Source organism: Mercenaria mercenaria, unplaced genomic scaffold (assembly GCF_021730395.1).
Source record: "Mercenaria mercenaria strain notata unplaced genomic scaffold, MADL_Memer_1 contig_2246, whole genome shotgun sequence".
NCBI lineage: Eukaryota > Metazoa > Mollusca > Bivalvia > Venerida > Veneridae > Mercenaria > Mercenaria mercenaria.
In genome coordinates, this window is record NW_026460293.1 from 46258 (window position 1) to 64277 (window position 18020).

At 34.3% G+C, this 18020-nt stretch overlaps 1 protein-coding gene across 1 annotated transcript in view; it reads right to left on the bottom strand.

Annotated features, from left to right (window-relative positions):
- LOC123547557 (neuroendocrine convertase 1-like) overlaps positions 1 to 16599 on the bottom strand; it is a gene marked incomplete at its 3' end in the record, with an annotated part of 62696 nt that extends 46097 nt beyond the window's left edge. Inside the window, exons 1-4 of the mRNA XM_053533326.1 lie at positions 16509 to 16599; positions 13904 to 14005; positions 6834 to 7039; positions 530 to 721 (exon numbers count right to left, since the gene is read on the bottom strand). Of these exons, the coding sequence (XP_053389301.1) occupies positions 530 to 721; positions 6834 to 7039; positions 13904 to 14005; positions 16509 to 16599 (591 nt within the window). The remainder of the gene's footprint in view (positions 1 to 529; positions 722 to 6833; positions 7040 to 13903; positions 14006 to 16508) is intronic.
- Between the last annotated feature and the right edge of the window lie 1421 nt (positions 16600 to 18020).

The window sequence follows — 18020 nt, forward strand, 5'->3', positions numbered from 1 at the left end:
TTTTGTCATAGTTGTCACTATTTGTTGCCGTAGCTACACTATTTGTTGCCCTAGCTACCTAGCATTATTTTCCATATGCCAAGTTTTATGATTTAAAAGTTATCGTACTTTCCAACTTTTCGTCACAGTCACAGTTCGTAAATACCCTGCAGGGGACAACATTTTATGAAATACATTATATGAAGTACGTACTGAATATGACATGAAATAAAAGAAATCATTTTTTTAAAGTTTAACTGAAATCTAATCTGTACTCACAAAGATTCATAGTGCTGTTTTAAGTATCAAAAATGACGATAATAAAGTTTGCATATTTTGAATCATTTAAATCTGACTGACTTTACTTCCGATGTAGTACCTATTACTCTTTGCCGATTTATTCTTTGGAAACGGCCTTAGTCGGAAGAGAGACCGTAGCAATTACTATATAAAACCTACTAATTCCTACGTATGACTTAGCTTACTACTACAACTTGCCATCTTCTTTGAATGTTAAAGACTATTTTAAATAAAACGTTAATGTATTTACTATAGTGGATGCCGTCAGATTATTCCCTTCTCTCAGACCAGACACTAGAACACTTGAATCAAGTACGGCATCGTAAGGCTGTGTTCCATATCTACCAATACTATTGACGGAAATTGTATGAATATTGTGTGACAACTCGTTTCCGCAAGGTCCAGCCGGTACAACATATATTGAGCCCAATCCGCGACGACCCTATTTCAAACAAATACATAAATATACTAGCTATGTTTAAACAGATGAAAATTTGCAATACATTTGAGTTTTATAAGTATTACTACTGTCATTTAAGTATTCGACATTTAATATTCAAAGAAATTAATCCAAGCTTTTAAAGTTAAAGGCCATGTGTGTATCCTTGTAAATAAGTTCGTTATTTAATCAAAATCAAAGTCAAATTACATAAAGATTATACATTATTCAATAGTTTAACCAATATGTAAAAGGAGCTTTAAACTGTAATAGGTTAATAATGCTTTGAAGCTATAAATAACCCAAGATTTATTTTCGGACTTATAAAATCGTACATTTTCGCAGAATCCAACACAGGTCAACATATTTCTATAGAGGGCATAATTCTATGTCCACTATAAATAGCCGCCAATCTTAATTTGCCAAAATCAATATTTAGCAAAAACGCCTAGTACTTCTAGAAAGATAGGTTTCAAATAAAAGATAATTGCTACCGTACACCAACCAAGTATTTTGCAGTGTCCTCTCGGTTTATACTAATCTATTTTAGGTCGATTGCACACAAGTTCAACAACTTATATATATCACTCACGACACATCATTTCTGATGGAATCCATCGCCACAACGGTAAGACAAAAAATGTCATTTTCCCTTTTAATGCTGAGTTCCAAGCTAGGGAGCCACTGGCACCAGTTTTACGTCTTTGGTATAACGCGGACGGGAATCGAAAAATGATTTTAAAATTGTAAATTTATCTTTAAAATTATTTAGAGTATACACACAGAATATATACAATGCGCGTTGGAGTACAGGAGAGGGACGCCAGTATGAAATGTTTATTGCAATGAAATTTAATTTAATATAAGATTCACGTATTAAAATTCAAAAATCTGCTATTTTTGCAGATATTGATTTTCAAATATTAGATTTCCTTTGGGAAATGATCGATTTCTCATCGCAAACGGCCATTTCTCGTGGGAAATATATGGCATGGCGTTTTCCTGTTGGAAATATATGGCCAAATATCCCGATGGGATAAATATTATCTTCATTTTCAACCAAAATTGAAGAAATAATCTTAATTTGCATTACGTTAAGACCGTTTCATTGAATGTTTAAGTTAAAATAATGAAGAAATAGCAAATATTAATTTTATCATGAGAAAATAAACCTACGGGAATCCTAAGAGAATCTTGTGGGATTGGTTTTCCATAGGACCCGCTAGGACAATATCAAGCTTTCCCATGGGAATTGTTTCCGTAATGAGTCCAATGGGAGTAGATTACTGATATGTTTTCCTTGGAAGAAAACGAAAAATGATTTCAAAATTGTAGAGTTTTTGAAAATCTGATTTTTTTTTTGTTGTTTTATAACGCCGAGCCGACGCACTTATAGGTCATATGGCTACTTTCCAGCTTTGATGGTGGAGGAAGACCCCAATACCCCATCGCGCCGTGTACCTAGGTAGAATCACCGACCTTCCGTAAGCTAGCTGGGTGGCTTCCTCACATGAAGAATTCAACGCTTCGTGTAAGGCTCGAACCCACATCGGTGAGGGGCAAGTGATTTGAAGTCTGCGACCTCTACCGCTCGGCAACGAAGGCAGCTAATATTTGATTAGAATATAAACACAAAGTACATGTATATAAACTACACGTTAGGGCACAGGAGAGCGACGCCAGCATGATTTATCAATTGTTATGAAATCTAATGAATAGGATCCAAATATTCAAATTTAAGAAGACAGTGGTGTTAGACTATGCAATCAAGAGTTGTAAAATATGCCCCAGCTATACCTACAAATGATTGTAGAAAGTTTTTGTAATGTATACATTTATGGAATATACGAAATGGGTGTTAAGGTTGTACTTTTTTTCTGTTTTACAGTAAGCTTCACTAATAGTATTTAGATTAGGTTTACCCGGATATGCAGAAATTTATTATCGCAATGCTCTTCGGAATTATCCGTCTCTTTAGGTTGAACTGATAAAATCCTTACATGGATGACTTTTATGTGATTTGACGCCACATGTTGGTGTCAGACATGTGACCCTAAAGCGCAGCAAGTCCAGTATAATTTCGAGGACTTTCCTATTACGATATTGGATTATTTTTGATGTCACGTTATTATAGCGTTTCAATAGAAATCTACATTTGAAGTAAAGTAGATACTCAGTTCATTCGCGGACGTTAAATGTGATAAAATATCCAGAAATCTCTGCAAATGCGAGATGACTACGGTCAATAATCACAAAAGGAACCACCATACTGGATCAAATTTAATGAACAATAAGAAGTTGATACAAAAGTATTTGCATCCAAGTTACAAGAATGAAATAATTGCCGTAGGTGGATTAGGTGTTTTTAAAGATTTGAGTATAAATTATGATTGATCAGATGATGTCAACACTTTGACTAACAAGAAAAGTAGAAAGAATTCATTTTTGAAGCAATAAGACGATTAAGAATGACAGATGAAGATATGAAGTATGATATGACCAAAACAATACACAATGAATGGCTTATGCCTTCTGAAATTATTCGAGAAAAAATAACCTTTTATAGCCTAAACTTGATGTTAGAGGCTCAGCTATTTCATTGGCGAAGTGGAATCTAACCCCAAACAAAAGATCTATGGTGTTGGTATAGATCCCCAATTTAGTTGAATCTGAAAAACTAAACGTCAGTACCGTCCGACCACTTAACATCCGAAACAATTCACTAAACGTCTTAAAACGTAACTGTGTTTCTAAACTAAGTAAACAGATTTGTATTGTTAAAACTGTTAGAGATGAAGTTCCATTTTTTAAGTAAAATAATCATAAAAGAAGTAACTTGAAAGTTGTATAAATCTATTTGAAATACGATATGCAGCAAAATGCGACCGGCAAAGAAATTAAAAAAAGCTGATTTTACTGCACAAAGATACTGTAAAATAAGCCAGCAATTAATCAAGGATACACCTCTTAAAAGTCATTAACACAAATTACCGATGTAAATTAGGCAAAAATCAGATGTTTTATAATTCAAAGGTGCGGCTCGAATTCTACTCTACTTGCCGATGATTAAAAAGCACTGATCATACGACAACAAAGAAAATTGTTTGGATTCTCGATTATTACTGACAGACAACATGTTATGGAAACACACGAGAATTAGTTGTTTTTACTATTTTTACAGCGTTTGTTACGGGTTTCTGGAAGTAAACTACATTAATTAAAGATTTTTATATATATAATAACGATAGTTAAATACGTATTCCTCCGTGACGTATATATCGGGAAAGAGAGAAAATGCTTACTGTCGCTGCAGCCCGCAGCAGGTCCGATTCTCGACTCGGCATGTATTTTTTCCTTGATTTGACTTTTTTAAGAAAGTTTCGAAACTAAACCTCATGTTCTAATGTCTATTATTTGGCAAAGCTTCAGCATGTTCAGAGAAAGATCATTTTTAGCCAGAATGGAGGGGAGTGCCTTTAAGCTACAAGTGTCTTAAAGGTTGGTCTATTCTTCATATTGTTCTTTATATTTATTTGTGCTCAATCGTTACTGTTGCTGATGTCTATCTATTCGACTCCAGGCACACATCAAAATGTCACATTTTTACATCATATTGTCTCGACGACTATGACATTATTTTACTACTCTTTCAACAGTATGTGGAAATATTTTCTTACACGTAGACTGAGGGAAGACAGTTCATGATACAGAAGACGCTCCTAATCTAAGAGCCTTACTGGGATCTAAGTGTGCTAGGTTTAAATCACACATACACGTGACTCATATCTCAACGTAATTAATTTTTATTTTGAGAAGCAGGGTTTCGAATTCACAACCATTGGTGCTATAATCAGAAATCTAGATAATTACATCTAGAGTGGCACCTGATGTCTTCTTTTACCACCAAAAGCTGTATAGTTGCCATATGAACTGTGTCAGTGTGGCGTTAAAACACATCAAATAGAAAAACAACAGATTATCTATATTCAGTAATATTTGCTGGTATCCTGTATTTACATATCTACACTTCTGTATGCTGACCAGTACTGAAAACTAAGGTTAATGCATGATTTTCCATTATTATTATTATTATTATTAATTATTATAACGCTGACCAGTACCGAAAACGACCATTAATGTATAAGTTTTCATTATTATTATTACTATTATTACTACATGATTATTATTGTTATATTCATTCATTCATTCATTCATTCTTTACTCTACATAATTTAACATTCATCATTTTTGTCAACAAATCAGTCAATCAATCATACAGCCTGTATGTCTACTTCTTGCTTTTTAAATATCACATCAGTAAGATTTACTATTACAAAGTATTCCAAACGTTATTTATATATTCAAAAAAAGTTGTTTGCAACTATGCATAGTGTCAAAATGCGTGCATGGTCCTAAAATGCCGGTTTTATGCAAATATGGAGTTGACCATCTCGATATTGAATGGACAATCGCAACTGAATGGTTGGTTGCGTAAATGGTTTTCCTGTTATGTTGATGCTGATAGGAGCGTTAAATGATTTTAGGTTAGGACTGGAACGATTACTCGGTGAATCGGATCCGATTCGATTACCAGGTGAAACCGGTTTCAATTTTGCAAAACCGCTAATCGCTCTAAAACGATAAATATCACGAACCGTACTTTATCTTTATACATTTCTTTGACTAGAACATAGACCCGCAGCATATTTGCATATTTCCGCTTAAACACATGGAACGTACTCAGTTGTCAATAATTTGCCTGTCGTGATATGTTTAAATTAATGAATTTATAATATGAGTTATAATTTAGAAATAATGAAACTAGAAGCCAGAAGTCGGATGCGATGTAGTTCGAACTTAGAGAGGAAGCTGGAAATAAAATGTTGCAAAGGTGAAAGTCGGACAATTGAGCAGACATGACTATTCGTCAAACAGCCAGTCTGCAAGCCAAATCATCCAGTAAGTTATTTGGTCAGTCTGCCAATAATTCAATCATTGCAATAGCAAGTCATTCATTTTAGTGGTATACAGCTGCGCTAACTTATTAATAAGCTTCCGCTCGCTATATCTCAAGATATATTACACTATACCACCGAGTCTCAACGTACGCGTTGACCGGTGGCATAATACGTGTGTTCAGTGCGCTTTTTGCGGCTGTCATACCAGTCACGGTAATGTTTTCCTATGCAGCCTTTTTATTTTTAAAATTTTGTTATTGGGAATTGGCCGAGGATGACCTACAATGGAAGCGCCTTGATGGTGAAATATCGAAATTTACATATCATTTGTATTTCTTTTTCTAACATTCAGAAAATATTCACTAAAACATGTATTTGGCTACAGCCCCGTAATTTTCTCGTTGTAAATGGATAAATTACAGTTCAAATGTCTTGTATTTTCGTCATACATGTACAGTATACCCACACGTTATTTTCAGGACTTTTTAGGACCGAATAGTGAACAAAAGTCATCTTTTATCGACATATAAACTACCATTTCATATACTGAACAGCAAAAGAAACTATCCAGTTTTATAACTGGGGTATGTCTTATTTAAACACTTTAAAATAAATCACTTGTGTTTTTTTCATATCACATTACACTTGAAGAACTTCACGAGTAAAATTAAAAAAAATATCAATCAACCGTGAAGTCAGCAGTCCAACAACAACCGTTTTGCAAGCGAGCGCTCAATTCGGATGTTACAATGCAACTGACGGAAAAAAAAATATAGCTTTCTGAACGGCTAATGTGGGACTACTGACTTACAGTTGATTGATTTTTAAAAATTTATCACGTGAAGATCTTCATGTGTACGTTTGGTATGAAGAAATAATTCAAATTTGAAAAAAAAAAAAAATTATTTCAAAATATACCAGTTATACATCTGGATAGTTTATTTTGCTGTTCAGTATACATTGGGGGCTATCTATAGTTAAAATGCAGGATATGTTGATAAAGAAAAAGAATGGTTTTGCAGCATATTTATGTCTTCATAATTTATTATCATTATAGGTCATATTGTCAAGTTTTTGCTCCTATTGAAAACATAAGGAGATCTCCTTTGCACTGGACACCGACTTTTGCAAATGAAACTTACAATAATATACAGTACCTTAGTTGCTCCATGTATAATGGCATTCCTCGTTGCAAGGTCAAGTTGATCAAACGACTCTGTTGTAGTCCAAGCATTGACAAAAATGTCGATCTTATCCAGTTCATAGACAAGTGCTCTGGCAGTTATGTCTGAAGCTGTCCAGTGAGCAGGTGTTAACTTAAAATCCCGGATATTAACGAGTTCAAACTTGAAGATCTTAAGTGCTTTTCAAATCAAAGAAAATGGAAATAATTTATTATTTCAATAAACAGAATTAAGTGCAAAGTAAGCATTTTATAACCTGCCTGTAAGTAATATATGTTCTTGTTATTTACATTCATTTTAACAAATTTCAAAACTTAAACTACATACAACAGTACCCTTGTCTGACATTTTCCAGGAAGAAATCATTTTGCTAGCAGGTGTTATTCTCATGGACACTATTCTTTACTGTAATTTTAACAATTTTAGAGCATGTTTTTAGTATGTATAAGTACCAAATTATCAAAGGAAACTGAAAATATGTATTACAAACAAACTGCTCAATTATTTTTAAAGAAAAAGATAGGTATAGGTAGCCTTTCACCCAGCTATATTTCTAAGTTACCATCAGCCGTTTTCTTGCATTTCTTGTTACATTTCAATACAACTACACAAATGCGGTAAAATATTGATCAATATTGCAAAACTCTCATAAGAATGTGTCAGCAAGTAATGGCTCTTTAAAAAAATAAAATACAATAAATTGCTGAGAATTACGTACTTTCAACATAAAAGCTATTAACTTTGCGTGGTAACTGACATGTAACTTCATGACGTCGATGACATTATTTTAAGGCATCAATGTTTTGAAGCTTTTCTGTGGTATTTTATTTATCATTTTAGCATCATTCAATCATAAAGCATCAGAGAAAGGTTAATGAAGTTTTATTTCAGAAGAATAAATATACTAACACATTTAGTTTGTCGTGAACATTGTCGTAAATCTTCGTCACGTTAGCTTCCGGTTGGGCATGCCCATAAACAAATATTAAGGTAACCTACCTCCTTAATACATTTGATAAATACATTAAGCGTTTCCATAAAAATAAAAAGACTCTTTAATATAATTTGATATGCCGGCGTCATTATATTAGTACCTTTTTCTGCATTGTTGAATAAGGCTTAACTTGATTTTACTTGCACCTTATATAGTCCGACTTCGTAAACTCAACATGAGCCGAATGCATCATTGCAAATCAAGATATTGTTTTAATGACCCTTTTATTATTCCTTACTGTTCCAAAAGCAGTTTCGACAACGTTTTCCCTTCAGTTCGTTTATCGTCCTTTTATTCCGTTCGTCTGTCCACAATTTCTTTTCCAGTCCATTACTTTGTCATATCATGGAATTTCATTATTTCTTGATACAAAAGTTTTACACAATTAGACGACGTGACTTGCGGAAATCCTGTACCCCTAGCTCAAAGGACGAGGTCACATATGGAGGCAAATAAGACGTTGTTCCTCTTCGGTCGGTAACTCAACCATCTATCAATGGTTTTTATAATACTTGTCACAAATATTCTCCTAAATAAGATAGACTCCTAGGTTATTAGTCAAGGTGACGCTTGGAGGCCAAATGTTAACATGACATTAACAATCTGTTTCGTGTCCCGTTAAGACACTGTGCGTACATATAATATTTTTGACACAAATATCTTCTATACTCAGTTCCAAAAGAAAGTGTGCAATTTTTAAGTTTAAATATTTCAAAAAATTCCCCGACGTTTTTGTTTCATACACTAACTCTGAGGTATAACTCAAAATCTAAAATGCACACCAATTTGTTTACGAACTGATTTAAATTTTGGTATCAAACATTATAAGTTTTCAAGAAAATAACCGAGAAAAAATAACAGAAAACTAAGTGCACACTTTCTTTTGGAACTGAGTGAATATTCAAAAACATGCTATGTATAGAAACGTGACCTTAGCGAAAAAATTAATAGCAATTTTCATTTTCAGTTCATAGGTGCTTAAATATTTCTCGGCAAAGTTTATACCCATAATGAGACAATGTGTCTTGCGAAAACCAAGGCCTGTAGCTTAAAGCTAACTGTTAGATATCAAATATAAATACGATTTTCCCTGTACGAACCATACTTCTGTCATCTATCAAGGAGTTTTTGTATAACGTGGCAGAAATGTTCCCAATAATGACACTATGTATTATGGAAAACAAGCAGATCCCTAACTCTAACGTTAAGGTCATTCTTTGAGGGTAAAATTCATTAAGATTGGTTAAAACATAAGTTCTTTTATGTTGCTTAGCACAAATGATTCCCATAGCGAGATAGTGTGTTGAGCACAAACCAAGATCCTTAGCTCTGAGGTCATTATTACATTCAGATGTCAAGGGATTGTACGATTATTCCGGACCATGACTCTGTCATCAATCAAGGGATTTTAATATCATGGAAAATAAATGTCCCCCATAATAAAACAATGTGTCTGTACAATAACCAAATCCCTAGCTCAAGGGACAGGGTTACCCTTAAAAGTAAACATTTATTACTTTGTAGGTTCAAAGCTGCCATCTATCATTCTTTGTACAAAAGGTACCATAATGAGACAATTTTATGTACAAAAACATGACCCCTGACTCAAAGGTTAGGGTCACACTTGGGTGGCAAATGTCTATTAAAATTTTTTCTGTCCGGTTCAAAAACTCACAACACATACCCCTAGTCCAAAGTCTAGGTCATACTCGGAGGTCAAATGTCTAGAAGGGTTTTTTCCTGCCGGTCATCAACATTGTTTTCTATTGGAAGGATTTTTTATAATTCTTGGCATAAGAGTTCACCATGAGGCGATAATGCTCCATGCACAAACTCCAGATCTTTAGCTCAAAAGTCAAGGCCACACGTAGAGTTCAAATGTTAACACTGGCTGTTTTTGACAAGCCCATGTGACATTTGGATTCAATTAAAAAGTTATTGTATTTAACTCAGAATCGGTTCATATTTAATACTTTATGACATTCTTTATCTCTAATTTTTCCGCCACTAATTTAAAAATCAAATGTTATTAAAATACTATTTATATATTTGTAGGTGTCATAAACAATTGACATAAAATAAGCAAGAAGCACAATAGTGTATAAAATGTATTGAGGGAGATCAATGCAACAGGCTGTACTACAGTTGAGATAATAAGTCATCTTCAAGCAAAGGTCTTTTTGCGTACCAATACCCTATTTATTTGTTACACCATCATGTGCATGTCAATCTCCATCGTGTTTCATTTTGAGTTATTTTTTTAATTGATGACTCAGTGTTTACTGATAAAGCATGTCCTTGTTATATTTGTATATTATTACGCTATTCATAGACTATGGTTTTCTAGAAAATTCAATAAACAGGGTGTTAACAGTATTTTAAAGTCCGGGTTCAGATGGATTTTTTAACAACTTTCTCTATTTGTAATACATAGAAGTTCTGTAACATTCAGTGATGCTTTAAAGAGGAAGCTGTTTGAGGGCAAGGAAGAACGTACAAATTAACACAAAAAATGATATCCATTTTTTAAGATTTCAAAACAGTTTTCCCTTTCCTTCTACATTGTACAAATCTAAACATGAAAATCAAATGCAAAACAAACACATTGTTCATACCAACTAATTTGAAAAGTCTTGGTCGGAGCAAAGCAAACATTTTTGAATAATGGTTGAACTAAAACCAGAGGGTCATGATGGTCCTAGACATCTTATCTTGGCTTAATAGCTTGATAATAATTTTGGTTAAGAGACGCCCATTGATCATTTTTGCTGAAATTGAGCCAACAGTTTCAGAGGATAAAATTTTATGTACCTATATAAGACAAACTAGTCCAGACCCTCCGTGGCCATGTTTAAAAAGTAATCAATTATAGGAATTAGTCGACGCTTTATCCCGAGATCCCTGGTATAATAGGATAATCCTAAATTTGAACTGGTCAGTAGGAAAAGCTATGGACAGGAGATTTATATCAGATGTGTAATAATGACATCGAAAATAAAGAAGTGAAATGGAGTTTGGACATTATTTGAGATAATCTGTTGCCTAACGAGCATGATAAACGGTATTTATCGGAAATTTATTGCAAAAGTTGCCTGAACTTTGCCTTCTTTCTTTCATGTGTGCGTGTTAATATGAAACTCCAGTTCTGTATTTCACGTTTTGTCGGCCGAGAACTGAAGCAAGGATAAAGTTATGTGTGCAGTATTTGATTTGTTGGATATAATATTTTTCTTTTCCTTGCAGTACTAGCTCATATTACGATTCTCAGGTTATGATAGCGTCGGGATAGATAAATTGCGGTAAATAAAGGAAAATCATACAATTCGGTATCTTCTTCTTCTTCTTCTTTTTTGAAGTTTTTTATTTTGACGTCGCCAATTTCTACGTTACAATAATTTACCGAACAATTCCAAGTAGCTCTCAGATGCTTACGGAAACTCTCCGGAAAAAATAGCGAAGATAATAGACAGATGTTTAGGACATCATTTATTTTCGTTTCCTTCAATCTGTTCACGTAATCACTCGACTAACATGCACACATTAACGTGTATAATCATTACCGATTTTAGTTTACGACACCTTTTAAGGGAATAGAATTACTTTTTGGGTTTAATAATAACATATTACCAGACTGGATATTCGAACGATTTACATCAAAATATGAATTCAAGGGTTTATTCTCTTTGGATATGACGACGCCCGCTGGACCAAATAAAAAACGCTGGAAAAATAACCCGCTTAAATGGGTAAGTCGCGTTTATCGTTGTTTGTTTTTCATCTATTGATACGCATTCAATCCTTTCAAATCAACTTAACAGTACTGTAAAGAAATGGACAGAGCTAGCATTTACAACTTTTTGACTGAGAACATTCTAAAGATAGATAGATAGATAGATAGATAGATAGATATATAGATAGATAGATACAAACCAAGATACATAGATAGATAGATAGATAGATATTTCTAAAAATTTCCTAACAATTTCTCCAGCCTGAAAAATCTTACAAAACTCCAAACAATGCAAATGTCTTTGTTTATGAACAATCTGCGGAAACTTTTATCATTTTTTGTCATGTTTTGACAGATATGTCTTTTCGGAAAATCATTGTGAAATGTCCTGGTTATACGTTCTTTATGAAAAACAATATTAGCCGTTATGGATGCAAAAAGATGACTGTGATACTGTCGCTGAACTCGGATGTTCGGCTGTTAACGTTTATGGATTATACATCAACTCCGTTGACTATATGCAAACCTTTGTATGTACATACGTATAATTGGTAGTGATTTCATAAAAATCTAATAAATTCTAGAAATGACTCTGTTTCATTTCAAGTGACTTGGTCGAATATGACTATATTCTTTCTCACTCTGACTGGATTTATACCAAACACTCGTGTTTTTGACAATATCCAGGAATAGGAATATCCAGGAATCCCCCGGGGGACGTTAGCCTACCGTCCCTATTTCCTCAATGAGAAAAATATGAAAATGCTTGACATCACAAATTTGGATCATCCAGACGCTTGATTGTATAAAAGTCTATAAATAGTATAGTAATTTCCAACTCATCTGTCAAAAGTGTTCTGTCAATGACATCATTGGAAGGTAGATCTATTTTGAAGTTTTCCATGTGTGCCTATCATTTTTAAAGTTACAAAAGTACAAAATAGGTATACAGTATTCCAACTGTTTCAAGTGCTGTTTGCACATTTTTCAACATTTCAACATTAAATTTTTATCAAAACGTCATTGAGACCTGATCAGTTGTTCAATTTTTATCAGTCATGAGGTCATTTTTAACGGTTAGTTAAAGTTAAGTTAAACGTTGAAGATCGTCTGTTTGTAGTAGAGAAACACATTGGAAAGAACCAGAAGTTATCGCAGGCATGCTGGTTAGCTTCTTTAAGAATAATTTCACAAGGTCGAGCCAGAGCTCAAACTGACAACTTTGCCGAGGTAGGCAAGATCATCTATATGTTGGACAGGGAACTGTTAACGAAAGTGTAACACAATGATTTTCGACAGGTGGGTGGGTGTGGGCACATCAAGACTTACACGCAGGGAGCACCTTTTCCGATCGTAACAAGATATCTATAAGGGAAATGTCTGTGAATTATAGTTATATCTCTGTAACACAAAGAGATATACTTTTTACGTTGTAAAGGTATCTCTTTATGTGTCCTAATGCCAGGTTAGGAAAATTAGGATTTCATTTAACTATTTTGTATAATCTACTGGTTTAATTCATTTATAAAATGTACAGATATAGCTTTTAGATATAGTCTTTTGTAATTCTGTTATGATTTAATAGTTTAATATGGTGTAAGCTGAAATAAAAAGTCATCACCGCTTGAATTACTATAACAATTTTGATATGATAATAGCAGAATTTTAAGCAAAACTATATAAAAACAACCGTTTTTTTTTCGTAAAATTACCTGTAATATTTCATACAGCGCGATCACAAATAGCTATTTCGTTTTTTGTCGTTAATAAATGTGAAATATTATGAGCATAAAATTCAGACTTTCAGAAGATATCGTAAACTGAAAAGATTTTTTTTGATAACTATAAAACGGTAGCATTATAAAAACGTCGAATAAGCAGTGTTGTAAAACAAACTAATTTCTGTTTAATTACATATAAACAATGTAGCTGCATGGTACTCATCGAAAGAAACGTTTAAAGTTTATGAATTTTAAATAAATCTTTGTTCTTAATCTTATTATGTTGTTTTAGTAATAATAAGCAAAATATTCCACAGTCCGTGGAAGTGGCAGTTGATCCCTTGGATGTTTTGAGTGTGTCAGGAAGGGAAACAGCGCGTATCCTTGTGGATGAATACGGAAAATAATAATATCGGTTGTTTTCATACAGTTTGCTATTGCAAAATTGCTATAGAATTCGAGCTATATTTATCTTCTAGCGGTGCTGAAAGTTTCAGATTGTAATATTACATGATAATGCACTACTCGCGTTTTCTTGTGTATGTAACGCCTAAATTTCGCGGTGGTTTGATTACCTAATTCGTTGTACTTTATTTACCTTCTTCCTGTCGTCGTCTGGTTTTATACTGTACATCATCACTACTGAACTTTCTTATGGTTGCCTTTTTCATATACCTGCGCTGTATGCCACCATAGGTCCCTAACACATACATAAAAGAATGCTGGCCTTTAAAAGTTTATTTTGGAACGTTTTTGATGTGTCGTCTATAAAGTTTTTTGTGAGGCCAATTCTATTAGTTTTATTTAGATTAAAGTTTATACCGTAAAAAATTGTTAAAGTTGAATAAAGTTTTATAAAATTGGTAAAATTTGACAAAATTAGAGTCGGCGTTTGCCGAAAACGAGAACACAAATACTCAGATTTCTGACTTTTATTTATATAAAAATATCTTTACAATTTTATGCTAAGATCATATTCTAAAAACGATTTAGTAAACCCATTTCAATCGTACATTTTTCACCTAAAACGCGCAGTTCGGTGAATGGGTATCCAGCATTTTGAACAAGCGGTAATTTATCTTACATCGTGTACCAGCCACTTTGTCTGAATATTGCATATTGCAGAGATACTCCACATATGCTATGCTTTTGTACACGTTACAGAAAAAAAACTTGCGTTTTACGTTAAAACTCGAAATGATGAACGAAATTCATCTTATATATGATTTTGAATTTGAAGTCATACATTTGTATACATCTGTACTGTTTACGTAACATTGCATATTGCACATTTATGCTGCATATACACATTTTAACGAACACGTGTATATAAAACAAGACTGACATACATTTTTACATCAGCCAATCAGAATGGTTTTGTAATCTAGACCGGAACTTTACTAGGGAAGTTCAACGAAGTATTTTATGTAACGTTTATGCGGTTTTTCTCTCAAATAAGAAATATTGAAAAAATGTGACCGGTACACAATGACAGATAAATTACCTCTTGTTCAATATTAATAGTACACATTTACCGAACTGCGCGTTTTAGGTGTGAAATGCGCATGTATATTTTACCGTTCATGATCATGGTTCTTATAGAATACCTAGGGGTAGGTTTTAACATGTACAGAGGCATTTTCTTTCTATCCTGGTGCCAGCAGAGGATATGACATTCTTTTCTCAATACATGTAGATTTTCATAGGTCTGTAATGTTTTGGCTGTGTAACGTTGCATTGACACAGGATGTCAATTTTCAACGTTGTAAAATGACCCCTATGTAAATTACCGACGGAGTCTAAATATAACTTACAACTCCTTTACATAACCGAAAGCTAAACACCAACTGATACGAATGCCTACGGATATGGATCATGTCAAACCACTCTGTAAAATGAGATAGTATTGTGTTATTTCCGAAACTTTATGCGGAAATCGTCTTGCCAAACTAAACAATTAGGCTATCCGGTTACCAATAACTACGCCTTTTTTCTAGCGACATCCTTTTGTCACAAAACGCTTAAAAGGCTTAAAGCCATAAAGTGTCCGGCTTTCCGCTGAGTCAGAGTTATTGCCGATGAATAGGGCCTAAGTTAATGTATTATTAGCTTGTGGAGCTGTAGCTAAAATGTATAACTAAACGTTTATTACTTAAAATTTCTGAAAAAAGTACAGAAATATTAATCTTTCATCTGTATGGTAAAAGGCATATTGCGTAAGATTATTTGGATCAGTTTTCAACGTTGAAATATGACCTGCCTAAAGTTGATCATTTTTTAACGAGTGTCAAGTTTTTACGCGTGGGTAGGTCATTAAATAACGGGAAGGGTCATTTTTTAACGTTGAAAATTGATCAATAATCCATTGAATGACCAATGGCGTCAATTTTAACGGGGTCAAAATTTAATGTTACACCGGCATCTGAATTTAGTAGCTGTGCCTCCCAATTACTGAAAGGCAGAGTAACTTCGAAGGAATTCCGCTACATGAATCAAACAGTGGTGACGAATATGTATACGTGTCAGGCGCATTTAGGGGATACATCTCCCTAACTGTCTGAAATGGTCCTTGGTATGTTTCCACGCACCTTCGAATTTATTGGTGGGCACACTAACAATATCACCGGTTTCCACGTTACGATAATGTTTTACGAACGCATACTTATGGAGAACTGTAAAATGTCGAAACCCCATGTCGTTCAGTCGGATGTAGGGGCTCCATCCATCACTATATGGTGGATCCTGGTGCTACGTGGTGCTTTATCAACGGCAACAGAGTTTCTTCGGTACGATCCTCCACTGGGTAAAGTATGAGCGTGTTGGATTTCCGCTCAACCGTTCCAAAAACTCAAATCTTTAGTCCTTTATTGCGATCACCACGGTGGAACTTAACTGTCCGTCCAAAGAGGGATTCATCTATTTCAATGTCGCCTTCCAAAACGTTTTGCTTCGTGTGTCTGTGAAAGCTTTCTTTGAAGCATTCCCTTATGAAACTCGCCCAGTCTACAGCGGTGCTACGGTACCCTACCCCTGATAATTTTGATACTTGCAACAGAGAAATGTTATCAAAGTAGCACATGATGAATTTATTATGTCAGGGACTGACAGCTTCGATCGTTCAAAGAACGTATTGGTTCTGATAGCGACTTCGTGATTGCGATTCTTTTTGCATCGGAGCGTTTGACCTGAAGCCTGGCCTGTACGTTTGCACAACCTCATAATCCATCCACATTTTTCGAACACTTCCTTCCCACTAGTGTCAAATCCAACTTTAACTTTGCCCTTGCACGGCATTTTATAAGGAATCAGACGATGTGTTATTGACTGGGGCGTCGTCTCTACAAATATAGGTGGTAGAATGTCCTTGGATTTGTAAAAAATACCACAACTTCAACTTCCACTTCCGCTTGCAGTGACGCTCGCACTTGATTCCGACATGCTTCCGGTTAATTTCATGAGCGCATACGTTTAAGGTAGGCTGCGCATTTGCTTTCATACCCAACGCAGTGTGTTATAAGGAAAGCTTTACTTACCAAAACCAGTTTACTGTGCACTACCACGGTATCATATGAGGTATCATGTTGGGCTTTTCTAATCGATGTAGTATTTCAATTGCAGTCAGTAATAGCCCTTGCCGAATCTTGTTTGATAATCAAATATTTATCAAGATATAAGTCCCGGGACGCATTTTACTATAACAGTCTCCATTGAAGAAAGAGTCTCGGGACGTTTTCTTTTCATGCATTATTTATACAGATTTATTTATTAATACGTAAAATGATTCATTAAGACAGTTACCCCTAAAAGAATGCCAAGCCCCATTTTTATGTAGCATTGAAGCCCCCAAAGAAATCCCACTTCCCGGGGAATCTTCCCCTTGAGTTGCATGTCACATAATGTCACTTTACAACTTAAGAAAAATAGACTAATAACTTTAGAAAAATGTTATAGCTATATATGTAATCCAGGAATACGTCCCGGGAAGTATTCCTGGATTATATAGAGAGAAACGAATTTTATATATCTCCCTTGTTAGCATGATTTATATCCATTGCTACTCAAGGGGGAGATTCCCTGGGAAGAGGGTTTTCTTCGGGGTCTTCCATGCTACATACAAAATGGGGCTTGACATTCTATTTGGGATAACTGTCTTAATTTATCATTTTACGGAATGAATGTGAATAGATATAGCTAGTAAAGAGAACGTCCCGGGACACTTTCTTTCATAGAAGAAAGCGTCCGGGACGTTTCGTCACTTTTATTTAGTTTGTTGGATTTACAGATATAATTAAGATCGTATGGCAACTTTTGCGTCTTTTGACAGTAAAGGAAGACGCTGGGTGCCCCTCCTGGTACTGTAGAAATAATTTTCATCGCGGTTCCAGCAAGTGTAAATAATTGCTTCTGGAAGTCATACCTTTATAAAAAAAACTGAATAGATGAATTAAGAATTTAATTCTGTTCATATTGCCATACATTTAATATTACAATTCATGATACAAAGATGAGAGGAATATATCTTTGATGTATTTCTACCTTTAATATTGATACCCCCAGACGTATGTTGAAGGAGAACCTGTACTATCAGTTCAAACTTTCTGTACTTTAACTTCATTTGAATGAACGTACAACAAATAATGTGTGAGCTCGTTGTTTTGATTTTAACATATGCAATAAAAACAATCAAAGAGTTCCTTACATCTTTTGTTACAGTA